The 20,428-nt window shown below is 34.0% G+C and overlaps 1 protein-coding gene across 1 annotated transcript; it reads right to left on the bottom strand.

The window, feature by feature from the left end:
- Positions 1–7,179: 7,179 nt before the first annotated feature.
- Positions 7,180–18,869, bottom strand: LOC107654880 (OX-2 membrane glycoprotein-like). The gene is made up of 8 exons (XM_016442189.1): positions 18,778–18,869; positions 17,518–17,581; positions 17,163–17,238; positions 15,834–16,166; positions 14,756–15,085; positions 11,428–11,709; positions 11,197–11,302; positions 7,180–7,870 (listed from the first exon to the last, which is right to left on the bottom strand). The coding sequence occupies exons 2-7, from the start codon at positions 17,554–17,556 to the stop codon at positions 11,214–11,216; spliced, it is 1,149 nt and encodes a 382-aa protein (XP_016297675.1). The 5' UTR covers positions 17,557–17,581; positions 18,778–18,869; the 3' UTR covers positions 7,180–7,870; positions 11,197–11,213.
- Positions 18,870–20,428: the final 1,559 nt, after the last annotated feature.

The following is a 20,428-nucleotide window of genomic DNA, read 5'->3' as shown; positions in this document are numbered from 1 at the left end:
ATTGGCGTATTTAAGTGACAGCAGCGTAATATACATACTGCAGTCTGTGCTGTTAATATGAATCAAACAACAACAGAAAAGCAGAATTAGAAAAATGAATTTAGTGGACTGTGTACTGCTCACTCAGGGGAGGAGCTAAGATAATAGGTCCAATTCTGTTGCCAGTCGTGGGCGGGGCCAGTTCCAATTTGACCTCACTTTGGAGTACATTCCTGAATGGCTCATTTTGAGACACCATTTCTGTTTTATGGGGAAAATAACAAATAGAATGGATGGATTTTTACCACAGTATGTGGTTGAGTACGCACACTGCAGACACATAATTATGTTCAAAAACAATATAAAAGTGTATTCTGCATAATAGATTTCCTTTAAGAAATATTTGAGAATTTCAGAAGATTTTTTTTTAAGAATTGCATTGAGGAATATTATTACAAACTTCTTGGAATTTATTGTCAGTCTGGCCCCAGATTTTTACAGCAAATCAATGGTTGATTCGTTTCTGGTTAAATGTTAAATTAATTATTAATATATAGCAATAAGAGACTGAATTTTGTCACTAAGTCACAGTAATAAGTGTAAGTGCTTGACAAAAGCAAAAGAAATACACCTACAGGCTAAGTGTTTTGATAGCACCATGTTATACACACTTTATCACTTACATAAAAGCTGCTTTAGATTCAACATGTAAATGCTTTTCCTCTGAAACAACTTTCCATTTTTGCTGATGTCACATAGGCCTTGAAGAATATTGCATAATGTGGTTATTGTTTATTTGTTTTAACTTGCATTTGGTCTCGCTCCATTCTGGTATGTAATGTTCACTTTCATGATCCAATCAGTTCCCCGTAGAAAAAATATTTTCTTGTTGAATATCCTGTATCACATGTAAATGGGTCACATTCTGAAAGTATAATTGGCAGTAAATGACAATTCACATTGACTTTAAGTAGTTTGTCATATTATAACAAATAACAAGTGAACATATTTATTTGAATCTGGAAAAGCACTTTATTGAAGTGATTTATCATAGGATGTCTTAAACAGTGATGTCCTGTTACCAGTGGCAACTAAAAAGCCATCAGTCATGGTATAAGGTAAGTTTAAGAGGGCTTCTTGCATGATACAGGAAGTGGTAACTCCTTAGACTTCCTGTGGTTCTGTACATAAACGGAGCTCTGTAAAAACATACTTCGCCTTTGGCTTTGGTTGCACTAGATAAGATGCAAATAATGTAATGTAAATGTACTAATGTAAATTTTTGGAAAGATATAAAAATCTGCACACTGTGTCTGTCTGAAAGCTAATTTAGGCCTTCATTAAACTCATAATTTACTCAAGTCTTAGTCAAGTCTCAAGTAATTGCAATAATCAGTTAACAATGAATCTCAAAAATGTATAATATTTCTGTTCAAAAGGGTGATTTCAGTTGATGTCATGCATTCATATATTTTTTTTCCAGGCAGAAAATGGTTTGATTCAACACATTACATCTTGAACAGAACAGAATGTAAGCAGAGAAATCTGATTTTTCTGCCTGTGCTGCTTTTCTGTCATTATCCACAAGGAGGTGTTACTGAGTTCTTTTGAACTCATTGTCCTACTGTCAGTGTTGCCAACTAATTTAAGTGCAAATAATAATAATAATAATAATAATAATAATAACTTTCTGCTGTAAAACTGATTATGCAGACCTAGAAAGTGCAGTCCTAGAAACTTGAAACTCGGCTAGATAGTAGAGCTCAATTTAGGGAGAGACTGTCAAAAACTCATCCCAATCGGCCATTAGGGGGCGCTACAGCGATCGAAAACGCGAAATCGCTCATAACTCCTACCGTTTGTCACAGACTCAAGTGTCTTATATTGTTGGAATCATTGGCTCAATACAAACAAAATGGTTCAAATTTCATTTCCGTCATGAATTTTTTTTTTTTTTTTACTTTTTGCAAAACCTATTTTGTGAACTAGTCCTAGGTTTTTTTGCCCAATCAGAACCAAAGCAGTGCGGAAAAGATCTCTGCAGTCTGATTAGCAAAAGTTATCAAAACCAAGTTGAAGTTCCATTGCCAATCGGAACAGGGTGCAAAAACGTTCAAAGTGAGTGGGGCCACTTTTACTAAAACAGCTATAACTCTTGAATGGAATGAGATATTTTCTTGGAACACATATGAATGAGCTCAATCTTTGGTCAAATTACAAAAAATTGGGAAGTTTGACCACTTGGCACTATAACAGGAAAAAAAACATGAACATGGCTGTAACTACTCACCCATTAGTTTGATTGACTTGAAATTTAGCATGCGGTGTGGTGCCACCAATATCTATGAGGGCATCTATTTGTACCTTGAAAAACATGGCCGCCATCAGCCAATCAATTTTGAGCACCTATTAGACAAGGTTAACGGAGGCCAATCAGAATGAAACTCAATGGGCCTGTTTGACTCATGGCCCTAGAGGTCTGTGAGAAATGTGAAAGAAATCAGACCCTAGGTGGCACTATCGTGTTTTATGCCTCGTATATCACACGATATTTCACACATACAGACAATATTCATATGCTAGATCTCCTCATTCTAAACAACTTTGCATCTAGAACCACTAACTCCAATCAAACCGTTTGTTAAATATTTGACATTACGTAAAAAAGTTTATTTTTTGAACACTTCCTAGATGGTTTATTCGTTTTTTTTTTTTATACACTCACATTCTCGGATAACGCACAAATGATTTGTCAAAGAGCAAAATGGACATAAGGCTATATCTCCTCAATGCTTTATTGTGTTCAGACCAAACAGGGAGTTTTTTATGACAACCATGTCCTGCGGTTACCTGCACAGTTTTGGCACAGTGCCACCTAGTGGTCAGGATATATGAAAAATGCCAAAATGGATCTAAGCCTGTTTTTCTGCAATTCTTTGGCATATTGGCACCAAACTATGTGTGTCATCATCACCCCTAGTTAACCAAACCACATCAATTTGGGAGCAGCGCCACCTATTGGTGAAAAGTCATAAATCATTGAATAATATTTCTAGTGATTGTATTTATGATTTTTTTAGCCTTTTTGGGTAAAATCATCTTAAAATGTCTATAATTGCTCAATGGTCTTTAAACGCTTGAACCCCGGTAATTGCTGCTTGCACCTATATTTTTAAAAGGAAGTTGCTAAAGGCAGGTTGATTTGTTGCTTAAAGTTGCTAAATGACATTGAAATGTCAATGTGCGATGACGTCTTTATGAAACAAAAACATTAAATTTTGTCATTGCTTAGAATACACAATGAGATTACCCAAAGTGGCTTGCCATCTCAGCGAAAAATTTGATTTGAAATATGTTAATTTAGATTTGTCCGTAAAAGTAATATACACATAATATTTGTAAAAGTAATATAAACACAACATTGAATTATTGAACAGTTGCACATTCTTAAACAATTACATTTAATGTATGTTCATATTAAATAGTACAACTACACATTCTGAACTATTATAGTTTTAGTATAATAGTATATAGCATATTGGTAGTTAGTTAATATACTATACTTTAAGAAAGGTTTGTAAAAATATGGTGCATTTACTGTGTCAATATGAAATAATTTTCCGTATTGATTTTCACAGGAGTTTTACTGTATTTTTAATTTGCATTTTGTTGCATAGTTACAGGAAATGTCTGTAAACTTAACAGATAATGTCCTGGCAGAAAATTACCAGTACCTTTTCCATTTTTCTACACATTTGTTTATTTTTTACAGTGTACCTAACTGATCAACAATTATAGGTACAAGTTAAAAACAAAGTGTATCATAAATTATTATTGAACAATTGCAACTAGCAGCATGATTCACACATGTTGCGTGTAATGCTAGGCACATCTCTCCAACTCTTTCCAGGCTGATGTGCTACTTGGCTGGCAAGCTGTTCAATGGTTTCCTCTTTTTGTGTAATTTAGAGGTAAAATGTGCCTTTTTATCATTTGAGTCACTTTTTAAAAGTTGCTAAAAGTTGTCAAATAAAAAAAGGGCTAAATTTGTTGCTTATATACGTGCAGAATTGCCAAATCTAGAAAAAAAAAAAGAAAGAAAGAAAGAAATTGCTAAATTGGCAACACTGCCTACTGATTCTTCATCCTTAATCTCTTCAACATTTGCATGAAAGTTCAACCAACCTGGACTAGGTTCAAACAACCTGAAACCACTACAAACACACTAGATGAGGTTTGACACTGTTAATGACGAAAGAAGGCTAAGAAGAAGAACAACCATCAGAAACAGACACAGACACAAAGCCGAGTAACAAATTCACCTGAGAAACAACGCAGGTTAAAAGCACCTGTGATTCAAGGATTTGAAGATAAAAGTTAAGAAGGTACAAGAAAAGAGAAACAGAGATGGTAAGAGATGTCTTTGAAGAACTTACAGCTTCCAACACATTTCCATTTCACTCCAACATATTTGCACACGCTGATGCACAGCTCTCATATTTATATTAATTTTTAAATATGCATTTTCTGATAAAAGAACTTCAACAAAAAGCAACTCTGTCTTACAGATTATCCTGGCCACTATTCTGATATTGATGTGTGTCAGTGTCATTGGCACCAAAGATGGTGAGTATTAAGACCTGCCCTATGGACTGTCAGAAATATTTTCTTAAATGTGATGTTTGGGATGTATTATAGTATATTTGTTAAAAGTGATATTACAGCATATGTGTGCAATGCATTTGCCAGATAATGTTAAAAGGATTTTATGTTATTTACCTGACGTAACAATATAATATATTGTATTATAAATGAATTCATAATATAGCACATGCTGGTAAATACTTGCTTCTAATAATTTAATAATTTAGATGAAGAACCTTTGACTTTATATCCAAAAGCATAGAGTAAGCCAAAGTAAAGCCTCAGATATTAATGTGCCGCATTGCAATAATTGGGTGTGGTGTACGGTTACTATCAAATCTAAAACCACCTCTATAAAAACAAACAAACAAAAAATAATAATCTAAACCATTCACTATGGGTGCAGGGTGAGGTGTTTCACCATTTACAGAAACAAGTTGAAATTTGTTCATTTGTTGTGTTACATGTTAACATGTACATGTTACACCAACATTCTTAATAGTTTAAATAACAGTTTCAGTTCTACTGAAGATTAAACAGCTTACTTGTTCAGTATTGTGTGAAAATTCTATAATGGTCTTAAACAGTTTTATTTAGTGGATGATGTCAATGCAGATAACTAAAGACAATTCACTAAAAAATTCACTTCTCTCTCTCTCTTGGTCTTCCTATTTTTTTTCCTTCATTCTTTTAGGGTCTGATAATAATTGTATTCCAGTGATCAGAGTGCCACGAAACACAGTGTTTAGAGCTCCAGTTATGACCGAGTTGAAGATAAACTGTACTTTAACTCTACAAGGATGTCACAGGAACCCAAGAGTCTCATGGTGCAAACTCAATGGAAGTGGCTGTAAAGCTTTAAATTACTCACATCACATAAGAACTGAGTGGAAGAGCATCACAGAACATGAATGGGTGGCTTTCCTGATTTTCCTGAACATCTCAATGGAGGATACAGGTTCCTACAGATGTAAAGGTGGTGACACATCTGTAAGCCATACTATTAATGTCACTGTGACAGGTAAGATACATTATCTGTTGATTCACTGGTAAAATGCATTCGGACATTTTGTTGAATATAAATATTTAAATACTTTATTATATTCACTAGATAAAAATGAAGATGAGGTGTCACGCAATCAAAGCAACACACTTAAGGGCATGAACATTACAATTCATGACATTACTGGGAACATTTTGCTTGAACAAATGCATTTTCATGTTGATATGAACCTATGATAATGACAACAACTATAAAATATTATTTTATTAATTTCTTTCAATATTAGGTGATCTAAATTCAGGTGCAAAGGATGATCTTAAGTGGCTATGGCCATATGTGTACATCTGCAGTGGAGTGGGGCTGGTCTTCATAGTTATGACTGTATCATTTCTTTATGTCATTAGACACCAAGGTGAGTGATTTGAGTGTTTAAACTAAACATCACAGTTGCTTTAAAATCATACTAGTTTTGTGTTTCCTTGGATAATCCTATTAAATATTTTAGGAAGAAAATCTACAAGAAAAGATAAGGCAAATAGAAATCAGGTATATTTTGTTTTAAATATATATGTGGAACTGTTTATTGTATGTTGAAAAATACATTTTAAAATGCTCTGTTTTCACTTCCACAGTACATGGATACACACAAAAATGACCTGCTTCTTCCTCCCCATCTCTATCTGAACTCAGACCTGCTGACATCTGTTGTATACCGTGTTTAAGAAACTACACTGTCAGAAATAAAGTACAAAGCTGTCACTGGGGTGGTGCCCTAAGATACAAAAGCTAAAATGTACATCTTTTTACCCTATTTACCCCTAAATGGTACATATACTTTAAAGGTACGCATTAGTACTTTAAACATAATTAATACCTTCATAAAGGGTACTGCTCCAGTACATTTTTTTGTACCAGTATACTTATGATATGCCAGAGCAACATCAGAAGAACAGAATATTAATTTGCTTCTGAATCATTTTTATTTTATGTTTTTGCCATTCAGTTGTTAAAATACTCATTAGACTAATAAATGATTAAGTAATGAGAATACTTAAGAAATTCAGTTCATATATATTGCAGTTAATATTGCTTTGAAGTAGTAATATGACGAACTGTGGAAAATATTACTCCATAATTGCTTCAGAAATGTTGTGTTGTTGTATTTGTAAATCGCTGATTGTTAATAACATTTTTCTTTAATAAATTCCTCATAAAACATCAAGAAAATACATTTTTGCCTGCACAAACACAATATATACTACCCTTTTTTGCTTTTAGATCGATAAGATATTTAGAAAAACACACCATCTACAAAAACATACAGCATATATAATGGGATAGATTGGCAAACCAATGTGTTCAGAAAGAGATATGTATTAAGATATGTAACTGATAAATTTAAGGAATTATTAGTTAAATATCTTTCTACTTTTAACATGTTATGACATTTGCTGTAGACCTGGTAAGTTTTATTTTTATTATTATTATTATTATTATTATGAGTGGGTGGATGGAAACACACATACCCCTGACTCACCTTATGTTTATCTTTTAACAATATATTTTTCATCTTATGCCCGACAATGTCACAAAGTTTGATTAACAAAGATCATGTTTCCTTTATTATTTGAGAGGTTTCAGAGAACTTCATATAAAACACATAAAACACAAAGAGCTGTGAAGGGGAAGGGAAATACCTCATTTCAGAATGACGCATGTTTTAAACTATGAGTGTAATTCCCTCTAGTGGGAAAATGAGTGTAATAATTGAATCACTTTAATCCAAACATCAAGACAATAACTTGGCACCAAAGGCCAAATAGGTGCTTATCATGTCTAAAGTGTTTCCCCTGATAAAACTTTGTTATTTTTATTACACACATCAAAACATCAGTAAAGCTAACAATAAAAAAAAATTCTGGCTATTGACTTCTCTATGGTTACAGAATGTCAGCTTTCAGATAATATAAGTCTGCTTAGATGTAGGTTACTTTAACGAGTATGATTCACTAGAGTTCGGCTAAGAAAAAAAATGCTTCACTAAAATATACCGTTTATAATAAATAAGGCATTTAGTGTTGAAAGTGTTGTGATTAAATGTTTGTTTTTATACTGTTACACTGAATATCAGTTATATTAGAAGACGTTGACTCAGATTCGTCTGTGATTCAGACAGAGGGAACGCCGTTGTTTGGTCAGGGAGAACATCTGAACATAGCAGCATTTCCTTTCATTTCAGGCAGCCTGAAGAAAGAAAAAGGAAAAAGAAATGTGTTAACGTCGTAGAATTACAAAGCAAAAGCCTTATTTAACAACAAAACGTGTTCAATCTAATCCTACAACTCCTGCAGCTAATGTTTTACTTAATGTTCTCCATCTTGAGTTGATACAAGGCTGGGTTGAATGGTGAACAATGTTCCTTTATTATTCCAGTTGAGGATTTTTCCTGTCTCTCATGAGATTACATCAATACTGAAACAGAATAAAAAATAAACTATGTTTACAGCTTAACTACTACTGTCTGGGTCATTCCTACTATGTGGTACATCTTCATGTCTCCATCAAATAACTAACTCTTACAATAATGGGTAACATGGAAGTTAGTTAGTCTTTTATCATAATAGCACATACTTTTAAAACATGATGGTGAATTTAATCATTTTGTTCAAGAAGATGTGATCATTTCCCCATGTCCCCATGGTGCTTCCAATATGAAAATCTGGATTTTTAACAAATATTCCTTGTGTTTATTTCCCTCCCTCTCTCTATGAAAATATTATTTAAAAAAATATATATATTGTATTCAGCATTATATACCGCATAAACATGGGCAAGTCTATTTATAGAGTATAATTCTGGTCTGTTATACAATTAAAATATTTATTTAAAGCATATTAATTTTTCTAAATTTTACAGAGGTCAAAATATGCTGAATAATAAGATCAATTTACCCCTTTCTCTCTGTTTAGACAAACTAGTCAATTCTCAACTAAACAAGTTACTACAAATAGTCCAACTCAAACCGACTGAGCCAGAGGTTTACCGCTCACATGCAGAGCAGTGTTTTGACAAACACCACAGAGCCACAATGTTTCCACTGCTCAGAGAATATATGACAAGCTCTGCAAAATACACTAAGATAAGAAAAGGTTTTAGATTCCAATACTGGAAAAAAAATTAAAATAAAATAAATAATGCCCCTAGTGAGCAAGTCAAAGGTGACAGTGGCAAGGAAAAGCTCAACAAATATGTTTACATAAAGAGGGAGAAAAATCATGGGAGGAAACAGGCTCGAATGGGGGAGCTCATCCTCCTCTGGAAACTTCAGACAAATGTGACACTCAACATTTAAGGAACAGCAACACAGTTTCGGGCCAAATGGAATGTAGCATTCATTTCTAAGGGGCCAAAGGGTTTAAAAGTCAATATTAGCATTTAAATTCTTTCTTCAAGCACATTACATGTCTTATTGTGAATGATTCATCAGAGCTTGTTATTGCAAAGAAAAAGTTTTTCTTTATAATCTTTAGAATCTCAAAATACAACAGCCAAATAGCTCTGTAGACATCACTCTCACTCCATTCTGTATTAAACATTGAACATTTTTCATGATTTAATCAAGTCCTAATGAATAAAATAATGTCCCTTCCCATTTTTTTCTTGTTCCCATTTATTTCCCATTTCACTCATAAATAATTCCCATCATAGAAGTCAAATGAGTTGTAAGCGCAATTCACATTGACTCTTTGTTTGTCACACTTTTTTTTTTTTTTTCCTTGACTCTGTAAGAAGCACTTTAGATATTAAACGGTCATGGTATAAGATGGGCTTCTTGCAAGAGACAGGAAGTGGTAACACCTTAGACTTCTTGTGGCTCAGCACATAAACGGGGCTCTGTAAAAACATACTACACCCTTGGCTATATGGTTTCACTATAATCTTTGCTACTATACTTTTTTTTTTTAATGTGACAACAAAACATATTTTAGTGCAACTTTCTGAAGCAATAAGAATCAAATCAAAAATCACAACTGAGCAGAAGAAATTTAGGACCACTTCACTGATTAGAAGTCATGTGTTTAGTGTAGTAAAGAGCAATAAGAGGACGACTCAATGAACACAACGTGAACAGAATGATTTGACTTCCCGTATGTGTGGCCTGAGGCACTTTTTTTTTCACTTCCCGAGGCTTCTTGTGCAGATCTAGCTGCCTTGGTTTAAACAAATATGAAATGCTTTTTTCCTTTTTTGACCCTCTCGGGTGACCTGTAGATTCTAAGGGAGGAAAGTGGAAGAGAATGAAGCAGGAAGAAAGGCTTGAATAAAGAAGACAGATTGTGTGAAGTGAGAGGTTAGTGAGTCATTCTGGCGTCTCCCTCTCTATTTCCGGCTATACATTTCTCCAGTAGCTGTTTTTATCAACTCCTCTCTAAAAGGTTTCTGGGGTATTTAATTACAATAGTGCAGTCTTTAACTTTAGGGTGAAACACAATATATCACACCTAAACCTAAATCACATCTAAAAATCTAAATGTATAAAGTATTTACATATTATATTATATTATTATAAGTATATTTTACTATTTGCATAATTATATTTTACTATTTCTATATGGAAATGTAATATGACATATGGCCTATCAAGAGTGATATTGCCATATACATTGCATATAAGGCAATATATAATTTTTTGTACACATGCACAGGGTGGATGAGGAAGTTTATAACAAATATAAAATCCCCATAGCAAAATTTGTATATGTACATATGTTAATAATATCTATATGATTATTTTTACATTATATGCAACTTCATTAAAACAACATATGGGAATCTGTATATTTATATATGTTTTTGTAATATTTGTTTTTTTAAATGCATGTGTATCTTTTATATTTACTTATATAATATCAACATGTATTGATGGGTTTTAGGATTACATGATATATGATCAAATGTATTACACAGACTAGATACGTTAATATATGAAATTGTTCAAATTTCGAATAGGTTAATATGTCTTACTACATATGACAATATATTTCATACGTGGAAATTGAATGTATGTACACATTTTACATTTGTGTATGGGTTATATAAATATGTTTTAACGTGGTGACCTGACATACTTCTGTCCCCAACAATAAATGAAAAGCTTGGTTTTACTTCCAGCACAGTAATGCGCCTGTGATCATCAAATTTCAAAACTATATTTACTACATGTATGATTATTTATTACATTCACATTTATTTAGAGCTTGTTGTTTCAGTTAGTGTCAAAAGCCAAGAGTTTAAAAACCAAATATTTACAGTTTTACCCAAAGTAAACCCTTTCTTCTTCCTGTGCTTTTTCTTGCATACAAACTTCTACATTCTTTCATGTGTACACCCTTATACTGAAAACTTATTATAAGCATGGATCCGACAGCCTTTATTTTACATTTTATATAAACATTATTTAATAAATACTTTGTAAATGATTATAAAAACTGAACATGCCCTGGGATTAAGCATTAAATTAATGTGAAACACAATATTAAAGTGGACAGACATTTTGTGGTGCTACTGACCATATCAGCAGGTGAAGTTAGCACCTCTTCAGGCAGATACACAGACATATGAGCAGCACAAGAGCCACACAGCTGGCTGAAATGGGAATGACATGGAAATTCCTATCTGCAATATATAAAAAAAAACACACATATTAACTAAAAAAAAAATCAAATATTAACAACAGTCTAGAAACAAAACCATCAAGGTATAACAGGACAAAAAGATCAAGTTGAGTACGTTTCACTCACATTTATTCAGAGACACATAGATTGCAGACTCAAGGCCTTGGTGACGAACTTCACACTTCACAAGTTCATCGTCCAGTAGCTCAGCCTGCATTTGAATGGAACTGACCACCATTGTGGTGCCGTCCCCTAGCTGGTAAAATGATGTGACAGCAGGGCCCAGTGTTTGATTATGACCCTCCACGTTCCAGGAGATCTCTGCTGCAGGACGTGACACGGCTGAGCAGTTCGCCTCAACAATGTCCTCTGATACGGTGACGTAACTGGCCTCAGGTTTGGGTAGGACTAGGAAAATGACATGAAGTTCATTATGTAATTACTGTATATAAGACATTAACATTATGTTCTTTTTAACAGAGTGAAGACTTTTAAAATATGACTGTAAATCAGTTAAGCACTTCACTTGAATTCATTTCATGATATGACACTTAAATAATTACATTAATCACATATCAGTATATTTGCTGGGAAAAGCCCCCAAATCAACGTAACTAAAAGACACTGAAACACTGAATCGACATTATAAAAGGTGAAATATCTTGAATATAAAAGCTTGAGTATAGTTAAGCAAATGTGGGCTAGGGTGAATGACACCCACATATTTTCTGTACTTATGAATAAAATTAATGTTAACTTAAAATAGAATGAATATACAGTATTATTCATTTATTTGTTTAGTTTAGGGACCTATGCTCACTATTAACTAGGTGCTTATTAGCATGCCTATTATTACCATATTGGCTGTTTATTAGTACTTATAAAGCACATATTAATGCCTTATTCTGCATGACCATATTCTAGATCCCTTAATCTTAATAAGCGGCAAATTAGGAGTTTACTGAGGCAAAAGTCATAGTTAATATTTAGTTAATAGTCAGAACTGGTCCTAATAAAGTGTAACCAAATATATATATTTCAGCTAGCTGCCAAAGCAACGTTTCTCATTTTTCAATTAGTTTAACTTGATGTACTGAAATAACTAAAATGAAAACTGAAATAAAATGAACAAAAACTATATAGACATACAAAACTAATAAAAATGACAAAAACACAACAAAATTGTGTTTTATTACACTTTAACTAACATAAAGCAGCACAACTTCAGAAAATATAAAAATACACAAAAACGAAAAATATTAATAAATACTATAATATTATCTTAATGATACTAAACTAGCACTTATAATTTCAACTTGGCCTACTGACAAGTGAGGACCATATCTATCTTTTAATTTGTTTTTGTTCCATATCAAAGTACATTTTTATTTTGCACATGCATTCGAACCTTTATTATCTGTTAATTCCACCAGTAATTGCAGCAAATTAACACATTGAATTTACAGTCCTAATTTTAACATTTTACTTCCTTTTTAAATCTTTAGACATAAAATGCATAGATATATCTTGTGTACTTTTGGTTGCTGAGGTAATGTTCAGCTGGGAACCCTCACAACAGTCTAAAGTGTGCCAAATATGTGAACTTTGTATATGTCCATTACAAATACTGTACTGGCCATGTAGAACTTTTCTTTGTTGTATTGTAAGTGGTAGCTTCATTCAGAAGACAAAAGAAGGCACTTGTGTTGTTATGCTGATTACAAGCCGTTAGGGTTAGGGTTAGGTCATGTCTGGGTTGGTCATGTCTGCGGCAGACTCCATCAAAGAGGTACTCTGTGACATAAGTCAGATAAAAGAGAAAGAGACAAACCATGACAAGACGAGGGGAGACTGAATCTCTGTCCACTTTTGTGACTGTGTGAGATTTCTGGTGACAACAGCCAGACTGTTTGGGGAATATCAACAGAGGGAAAGCAAACACAATGGAGCTCTGTTCTAGAGGAACAGAAACGCAGTAATCGCACTGGCCCTCATCCCAATCTATCCCCTAAACTACAGTCACAGACAAGCATTGTCAGCTTTGACTGATGGTGAACTTCCTCCCCAAGAAGAATTTACCTTGAAATGAAAGGGATGTTTTCAACAGAGCAAAAAATCTTGACGCTAATATCACCATTGCAAAACAGCTGCATGAGATAAAGAATATAGGACATTTTGTTATCTCTCTGTAATTTATAGCGATACTGCACCGAAACTTCACTGAAACAGGAAATGCCACAGCAATAGATATTGCTGTAGAAATATAAGTGTATTTTCAGAGTGAACAAGGAAGAAATCCATCAAATTAAACTAACAGTTTACCCAAAAAATTAAATGCTGTCATTTACCCAATAGTACAAAAAATCATATATGTCAGGGGTGGCGAATGTCGGTCCTAGAGAGCCGCAGCCCTGGAGAGTTTTGCTTCAACCCTAATCAAACACACCTGAACAAACTAATCAAGGTCTGAAGGGTTACTAGAAAGCTACAGGCAGGTGAGTTTTAATTAGGGTTGGAGCTGTACTCTGCAGGGCTGCAGTTCTCCAGGACCGGAGTTCGCCACCACTGATATATGTGGTCTATATGACTTCTGTCCTAGTTCTCTTTAGCGCTCTCAGTTATTGACTCAATTCAGTCACAGGGGTTCTGAAGTTATTTGGTCAGTTTGTCACACATAGTTATCATATTGCTTCTGAAGATTTGCAATATAGTAGTATGAGTATGAATAGTATGGACTACTTTTATAATACTTTTATGCATGCTTTTTGAAGCTTGAATTTCAGTCTCTATTCATTGCAATTACATGGGAAAAAGCAACCAACAAAGTCTTCAGAATTTCTATTTTAATATTAAATTGAAGAAAGAAAGTCATGTGGATTTGGAAAAAAAAACCTTAAGGGTAAATAAATTACATTCTTTTAATTTGTAAAAAAAAAATTTAAAAATGATTCCCTTAATTCTATTTTTGAGGTGTTTGTATGTTTTTACAAACACAGACACACACAAATACTTTCTCCCTCTCTTCCTCACCTCTCACTGCGACTTTCACTGTTACAAATACACCCACTCAGACATATATTTAAAGAACTTTGCATGACCTGGAAGACAGACAAAGGGGCTGTAAAATACCCAAACAACACTTACGGAAAATGCACACTGATTTGCCATTTGTTAACATATCGTTATTTGAATTCAAAAATTAAACAACATATCACAGAAGAGGTCAATTCAAGCCATTTTATGAATTGCATTTTCAATTTCAAGATTCAGTCCTAATATATAACACCTGAACCAGATAATCAAGGTTTTGGGGTTTATTAAAAATTCTGACAGCTGTATTGGAGCATCCCTAATTTTTTGCCAAACATTTTAGAGACCATTCAAATACACAGCCTTCATTTTAAAGCAAATAAACATGTCTATAAGCTCTGCCATTACTGCCATTTGAACTTACCATAAACAGACAGACAAGCTGTCTCACTCTTAATGCCATCTGGATACGTGTGAAACTCGCAAGTGTAGCAGCCCTCATCCTCTGTCTGAGCCTGGTGTATGGAGAGCTTGGTTTGCCCAAGTGATGGATTTAGAGTGATCCGACCCTTGAAAGGGGTCTCAATGATGGGTCTGTCATTCTTGACATAAGAAGCAACAGTGGCGGTGTCCCCTTGCTCAGCTGTTTTTTTCCATAAAACCTGCCGGACTCGCATACTGAGAACATACTTGCACGAAAGAGTAAGAGGCTTTCCGCTCACAACTGTTTTATTGTCCATCATTTCCACCATCGCTGAAAGGAATATAAAAGGAAAAGTGAAGAGATTTTACATGACCATTAGGTAGGAATGTTTACCAAAAAATGGAAATCATGTCATCATTTACTCAGAATGTTGGTAAAAGTTTTGGCATCCACTGACTTGGTGACACTGTATGAGACATTTCTCAAAATATTTTCTTTTATGTTCCACACAAGAAAGAAATTCATACAGACTTGGAAAGACATGAAAGTGAGTAAATGATGACATAATTTAAATTTTTGGGTGAACTATCCCTTTAAGACTATGCTCAGGTAAATATTTGGAAAATGTGCGACACTATATATTAGCATACGCCCATTGCCTTCACTTGTTATCAACACTAACTTAGGCTGATAAAATGAAACTTATCACAAACCCAATGGCAGTTTTTATCTGATGTAGAGTCGTGTGGTTTTGTGATAGTTTGTTGTCAGTTTTTTAAGTAAAATATGTCAGGCAGGATGGTGGTTCTCACCACTTCCTGTTGGGGCACTATTTATAACCAGTCGTCAATGTCTTGTGAGCGCAATGTAATAACCACCAATAACATCATGAAACCATCTTAGTGCAGGACAGGTCTAAAAAATAGCATTTTCTATGCTACATTTTTGCAGTCTCTTTGATGAGTAATATTTCCTTCTAAATTCATATTTTCAAATCATCAGTGGGGAAAAATATCAAGAGCACAGAAACATGCTGTGGGTATTTTTAGAAAGTTTGAAAGTGATTACCAAGCCTCACCTGTAAGTGAAAGACATGTCCTTCCTCTCTGCTGCCCGGTTGGGTACACATCAAAAAGACACTGGTAGCAGCCCTCGTTGGCTGGCGCGGCTCTTCTGATAGTGATGACGCTGGTGTGAGCTTGTTGACTTGCGGTTTGCTGTGAAAGCTCGACTCCATCCACTTTGGTGACATGATCATTCTTATCAGGCTGATAGTGTAGTATAGTTTTATTTGCCATGTCTAACCACAGTACTTGTTTTAAAACCTCTCCTGTCTCCATGGTAATATTACAGGCCAGCGTGAAGGGAAGTCCAGCCATCGCCTGCAGATGAGGTGGTGCAAGGACCTTACCTAGGACATATTGACAAATCTGATATCATTTAAAATGGTATACAACAAATACATCCACTTCTAAGCATTTTTTAAGTAAGCATTTTAAAATAAGCATTTTTATTTATTTATTTTAATTAAACTTTGTTTTGCTATTTTTAGGGGGTGTAAAGTATAAAATGTCAGAGTGGTACAACTGTTCTGATATCATAATATCGGAAAATAAAAATATCAGAAAAAATATCTATTAAAACGCTGAAATTCTTGACAAAAAATAAATAAATATTAGAAGCAAAAATGCTTCACTGCTTATTATTTTTAAAATAGTTTATGAATAAACTTGTCTGCCTAATAAAAGTCCTGTGGCATAACCAACATGCAGAAAAAAACATAAAACAGTAAATTTATGTCATAATGCAGATATAGAAGCTTGTTTCTGCAACATGATAATACTACTAATAATAATAATAATAAAATCAATCGTGACTTTTTTTCTCACAATTCTAAGATTATATAACACAATTCTGACTTTTTTTCTCAGAAATGTATTCTGTGGTGGAAAGCGGAATTGCGAGATGTAAACTCATAATTCAGAGAAAACAGAGATATAAGATATAAAATAAGATATAAGATAAGAGATTCAGAGATATAAGATATAACCTCAGATTTGTGAAAAGTAGACTCAGAATTGCGAGGAAAAAAGTCAGAATTCTTGCAAGTTTATATCTCGCAATTCTAACCTTTTTTTCAGAATTGTGAGAAAAAAAACATGTTATTACATTTAATAGTTACACTAATGTAGTCATTCAGTTTAATCTCTTCTGGAAAATGGCATAAAACCATATAAAAGCATATAAAACCAACATGAACACAAAGAATACATTTCAAAGAACCATCTGCTATATTTGTTTAAGATTTGTCCTTTCCTTTATCATGGACACTCTTATATGTCATTGACCCACATTCTGCTCTAGATCTTAGACATTCTAATGCTTAGAAAGGAAACCAAACAGGCACCTTGTAGTCGAGAGAGCAACATCAGTGTCAACCACACTTGCAGAGATATTGCAGAGATAGATCCACACATCTTGACCTGCAAGATCATTTTAAGTGTTGGTCAATAAAGTAATGGACCAAACAAACTTTCAAGTTAGACAAATAGTGTTTTACCATACAGATTTCCAGAGTCTTATCTATATTAGTCATGTGCATTAAAGTAGACTCTACATAAACAAGTTTCACAATGGCGTAGTTCATTACAATGAGCAACCAAGGCAGTACCACCCTAATGAGCACTGCTACATTGTGAAAATTGTGAAATGTCTAAAAAAATATACAGCGATGACAAAGTCAGAGAATTCAAGTTACTTACAGCCACAGATTTGTAAAGAGCAGACAGTCCACACAACATCAGTTCAGCTCCTCAACAGCCATTGCTTTGTAATAAAAATTAAATAATAAAATAAGACATTTTATTAAAGATATGAATAAATTAACTCGAAATATCACACAAATAAGACGTTTTTGTTCTGTGTGCTGCTGAAAGACAAATTTCTATTTGGTAGCATACTGCTCAGATTCACATCTGACTTCAAGGATATATTTGTCCTACAAGTCTTGTTTATTTTGGAATTTGAGGATTCACTGCACTATTTATGGCAGTGGTAACAGTGCAATTCAGCATTTTTGGATTGTTTGGAAATGTGATTGTTATTTGCCAGGTTTATTTATGGCATGAAAAACTAAATCTCCAACCACCTGCATCCTGTCAAGGTTTATTACCTCTCTGGTACTTTAACAACAGTTTAGGTATCAAACTACCACTTTATTGTCTAGACTAACATTAACTTGAGGAAATAGCTTCCCTTGCCCTTTACACAAACTATATGATTAAAATCACTTGTGGCTTAACTCTGCCAGTAAATCCACAGAAAGAGTGGTTCCAGCAGATGATTTTTTGGGCCACATGGTAGATGCTTCCAGGCAGCCACACGCCCCTGATGACCTCAAATGAAAGATCATAGTTGGGCCTTTTTTTTTCTTCTCCATTTCGTAAGTAAAGTAAGTAAGAAAGAAAGAAACTATATTCTCCTCTATTTTTATAATTAATTTATTTGCTTTAAATTCTACACAAAGGAATTTGAATCATGGTTACATTTTATAATAACATGTAAATTAAAATTATAGGCCTATTATACAAATATAAACGTTTTATATTATGTGTAATGATTTAAATGACAGTCTATAAATCATGATCTGTTGAACAATATAATACGTATTTATGTGTTAATCTGTAATCCAGATTGAAGAATAATTTTCTGAATATAAAGTCTTCGCAAAATATGTGATATATAGACAATTCACTCAAGATTAATAAAAAAAAAAAACTAAACTCAAAGTTCCATAACTAAAGTAATTTATAGAAATAATGAACAGAATGCATATACATAGACATGAAACAACCTGTGTAATTCAATACATTTCGGGTCTACTTTAACTAGTAACATTTGAAATTATTCGATTAAGAAAATATGGATTATTATTTCTGTAATTTAAGAAGAAATTTAAATGGTTGCAAAAACTTAAGCGTCTGCTTTGATTTCACCTTTATTAACAAGAATAAGCGACTCACCCTGCAATGCATGGCTGCGTTCATCCGTATTGTAAAAATCCAGTGGCTCAGCGTTATTCTGGCATGTGTGAGATTCGGGATACGAATGGAAGTGGAAGTGAGGAAGTTCGCGCATGCAGTCGTGGGAAGCATAGCAATCAGTGTTCAGTGAGGCCCAGTTACGTTCAGTGTATAGAAGCGTGCAATTACTAGACCGAGTAAACAGCGACATCTAGTGGTGTGAGCCTTCTGAATTCAAAATCTACAAAAATCTCTCTTTTTTTTTTTTTTTGGTAAGATGCCAACCTGACCCAATTAAAAAATATATATACTTTGAGGAATATACCTTTTTAGAAATATACTTTGGTTATGTTCAGGTACATAACAGGCCGAAAATCAAGTTGGCCATGCTAGATGAGAGATTGAGAACTAGTTTACGTATTTTGTATTTGTACGTATAAGTGCCTAAAACTTTTCACAGTACTGTAGTTTTGCAGGTAGGTATATTTATTTATTTAGTAAATTCACTGTCATTTAAGTTGTTGTTATTTTGTTATTTAATGATTTAACAGCCTAAGATCAATACTGTAAACTTAATTTGTCATCATTCACAACCTAAAACTGGAATAATTCTGTCTCACTGCACTGTAACTGTTGCTATATTGTGACATGTTTACAGGTTTAAAAAAGTGTTGAATGTAATTTCTGTTCAGATGCATTTCACTGTAACTATGCTTCATTATGAAGTCATTGGTGGGGGGAGTGAATGTACAGCGCTCTCTCCCACCTTCAATACCACGACTGAGGTGCCCTTGAGCAAGGCACCGAACCCCCAACTGCTCCCCGGGCGCCGCAGCATAAATGGCTGCCCACTGCTCTGGGTGTGTGTTCACGGTGTGTGTGTGTTCACTGCTGTGTGTGTGCACTTTGGATGGGTTAAATGCAGAGCACTAATTCCAAGTATGGGTCACCATACTTGGCCACATGTCACGTCACTTTCACTTTTTCACTTTAACTTTCATTATGAAACATTCCATTTTAGAAAATGTATTCAACTTACTTTGTCAAGATGCATAGTTTTAAGTTTTACCAATTTAGTTAAAGCAATGGAATACCCCAAAAATAAAAGGAATAGGAATAATTTGGCCTTTATATGTTCTTTAAAGGTCAGATGACTGGGTCAAGATGTCCCCAGGGCTGAAAGTGAAAGTGAAGTGACGTGTGGCCCAGGGAGCAGTTGGAGGTTTGGTGCCTTGCTCAAGGGTCTCACCTCAGTCGTGGTATTGAAGGTGGAAGAGAGTGCTGGTTATTCACTCCCCGCACCAACAATTCCTGCCAGACCTGAGACTCAAACCGCCAACCTTTGGAATAAAAGCCGTCAAAACTAACAAAAGAGCAACAATATATAAGTGCAAATGACAAGTCTCAGTTAGCCAAACGCAGTACGGTGTAGCAAGGTGTGTATATTATACATATTATATATATATATTATACACACACACACACACACAAAGAAATACAAGTAGATAGAATAGAAAAAATGGAATAGAAAAATATTTTAAAAAACAATGTTAATAAAAAAAAGAAGATACATGTAGATAAAGTAGAATTAAAATAGAATAGAAAGTGCTAGAGTTAGAGGGTCAAATAAAGGTGGAACAGATGTGTTTTT

Source organism: Sinocyclocheilus anshuiensis, unplaced genomic scaffold, assembly GCF_001515605.1.
Source record: "Sinocyclocheilus anshuiensis isolate Anshui unplaced genomic scaffold, SAMN03320099.WGS_v1.1 scaffold1231, whole genome shotgun sequence".
In the NCBI taxonomy this organism is placed as follows: Eukaryota; Metazoa; Chordata; class Actinopteri; order Cypriniformes; family Cyprinidae; genus Sinocyclocheilus; species Sinocyclocheilus anshuiensis.
Note: the sequence above shows the minus strand (reverse complement) of the source record. Positions and strands in the feature narration are given on the sequence as shown.

Excerpts from the sequence above, each read along its gene's own strand:
- LOC107654880 (XM_016442189.1), bottom strand. The coding sequence starts at position 17,556 with ATGTTGTGTGGACTGTCTGCTCTTTACAAATCTGTGGCT. Across the intron at positions 17,239-17,517 it reads CTCTTTACAAATCTGTGGCT|GTCAAGATGTGTGGATCTAT; the intron begins GTAAGTAACTTG and ends ATGATCTTGCAG. Across the intron at positions 15,086-15,833 it reads GACATGTCTTTCACTTACAG|CGATGGTGGAAATGATGGAC; the intron begins GTGAGGCTTGGT and ends TATTCCTTTCAG.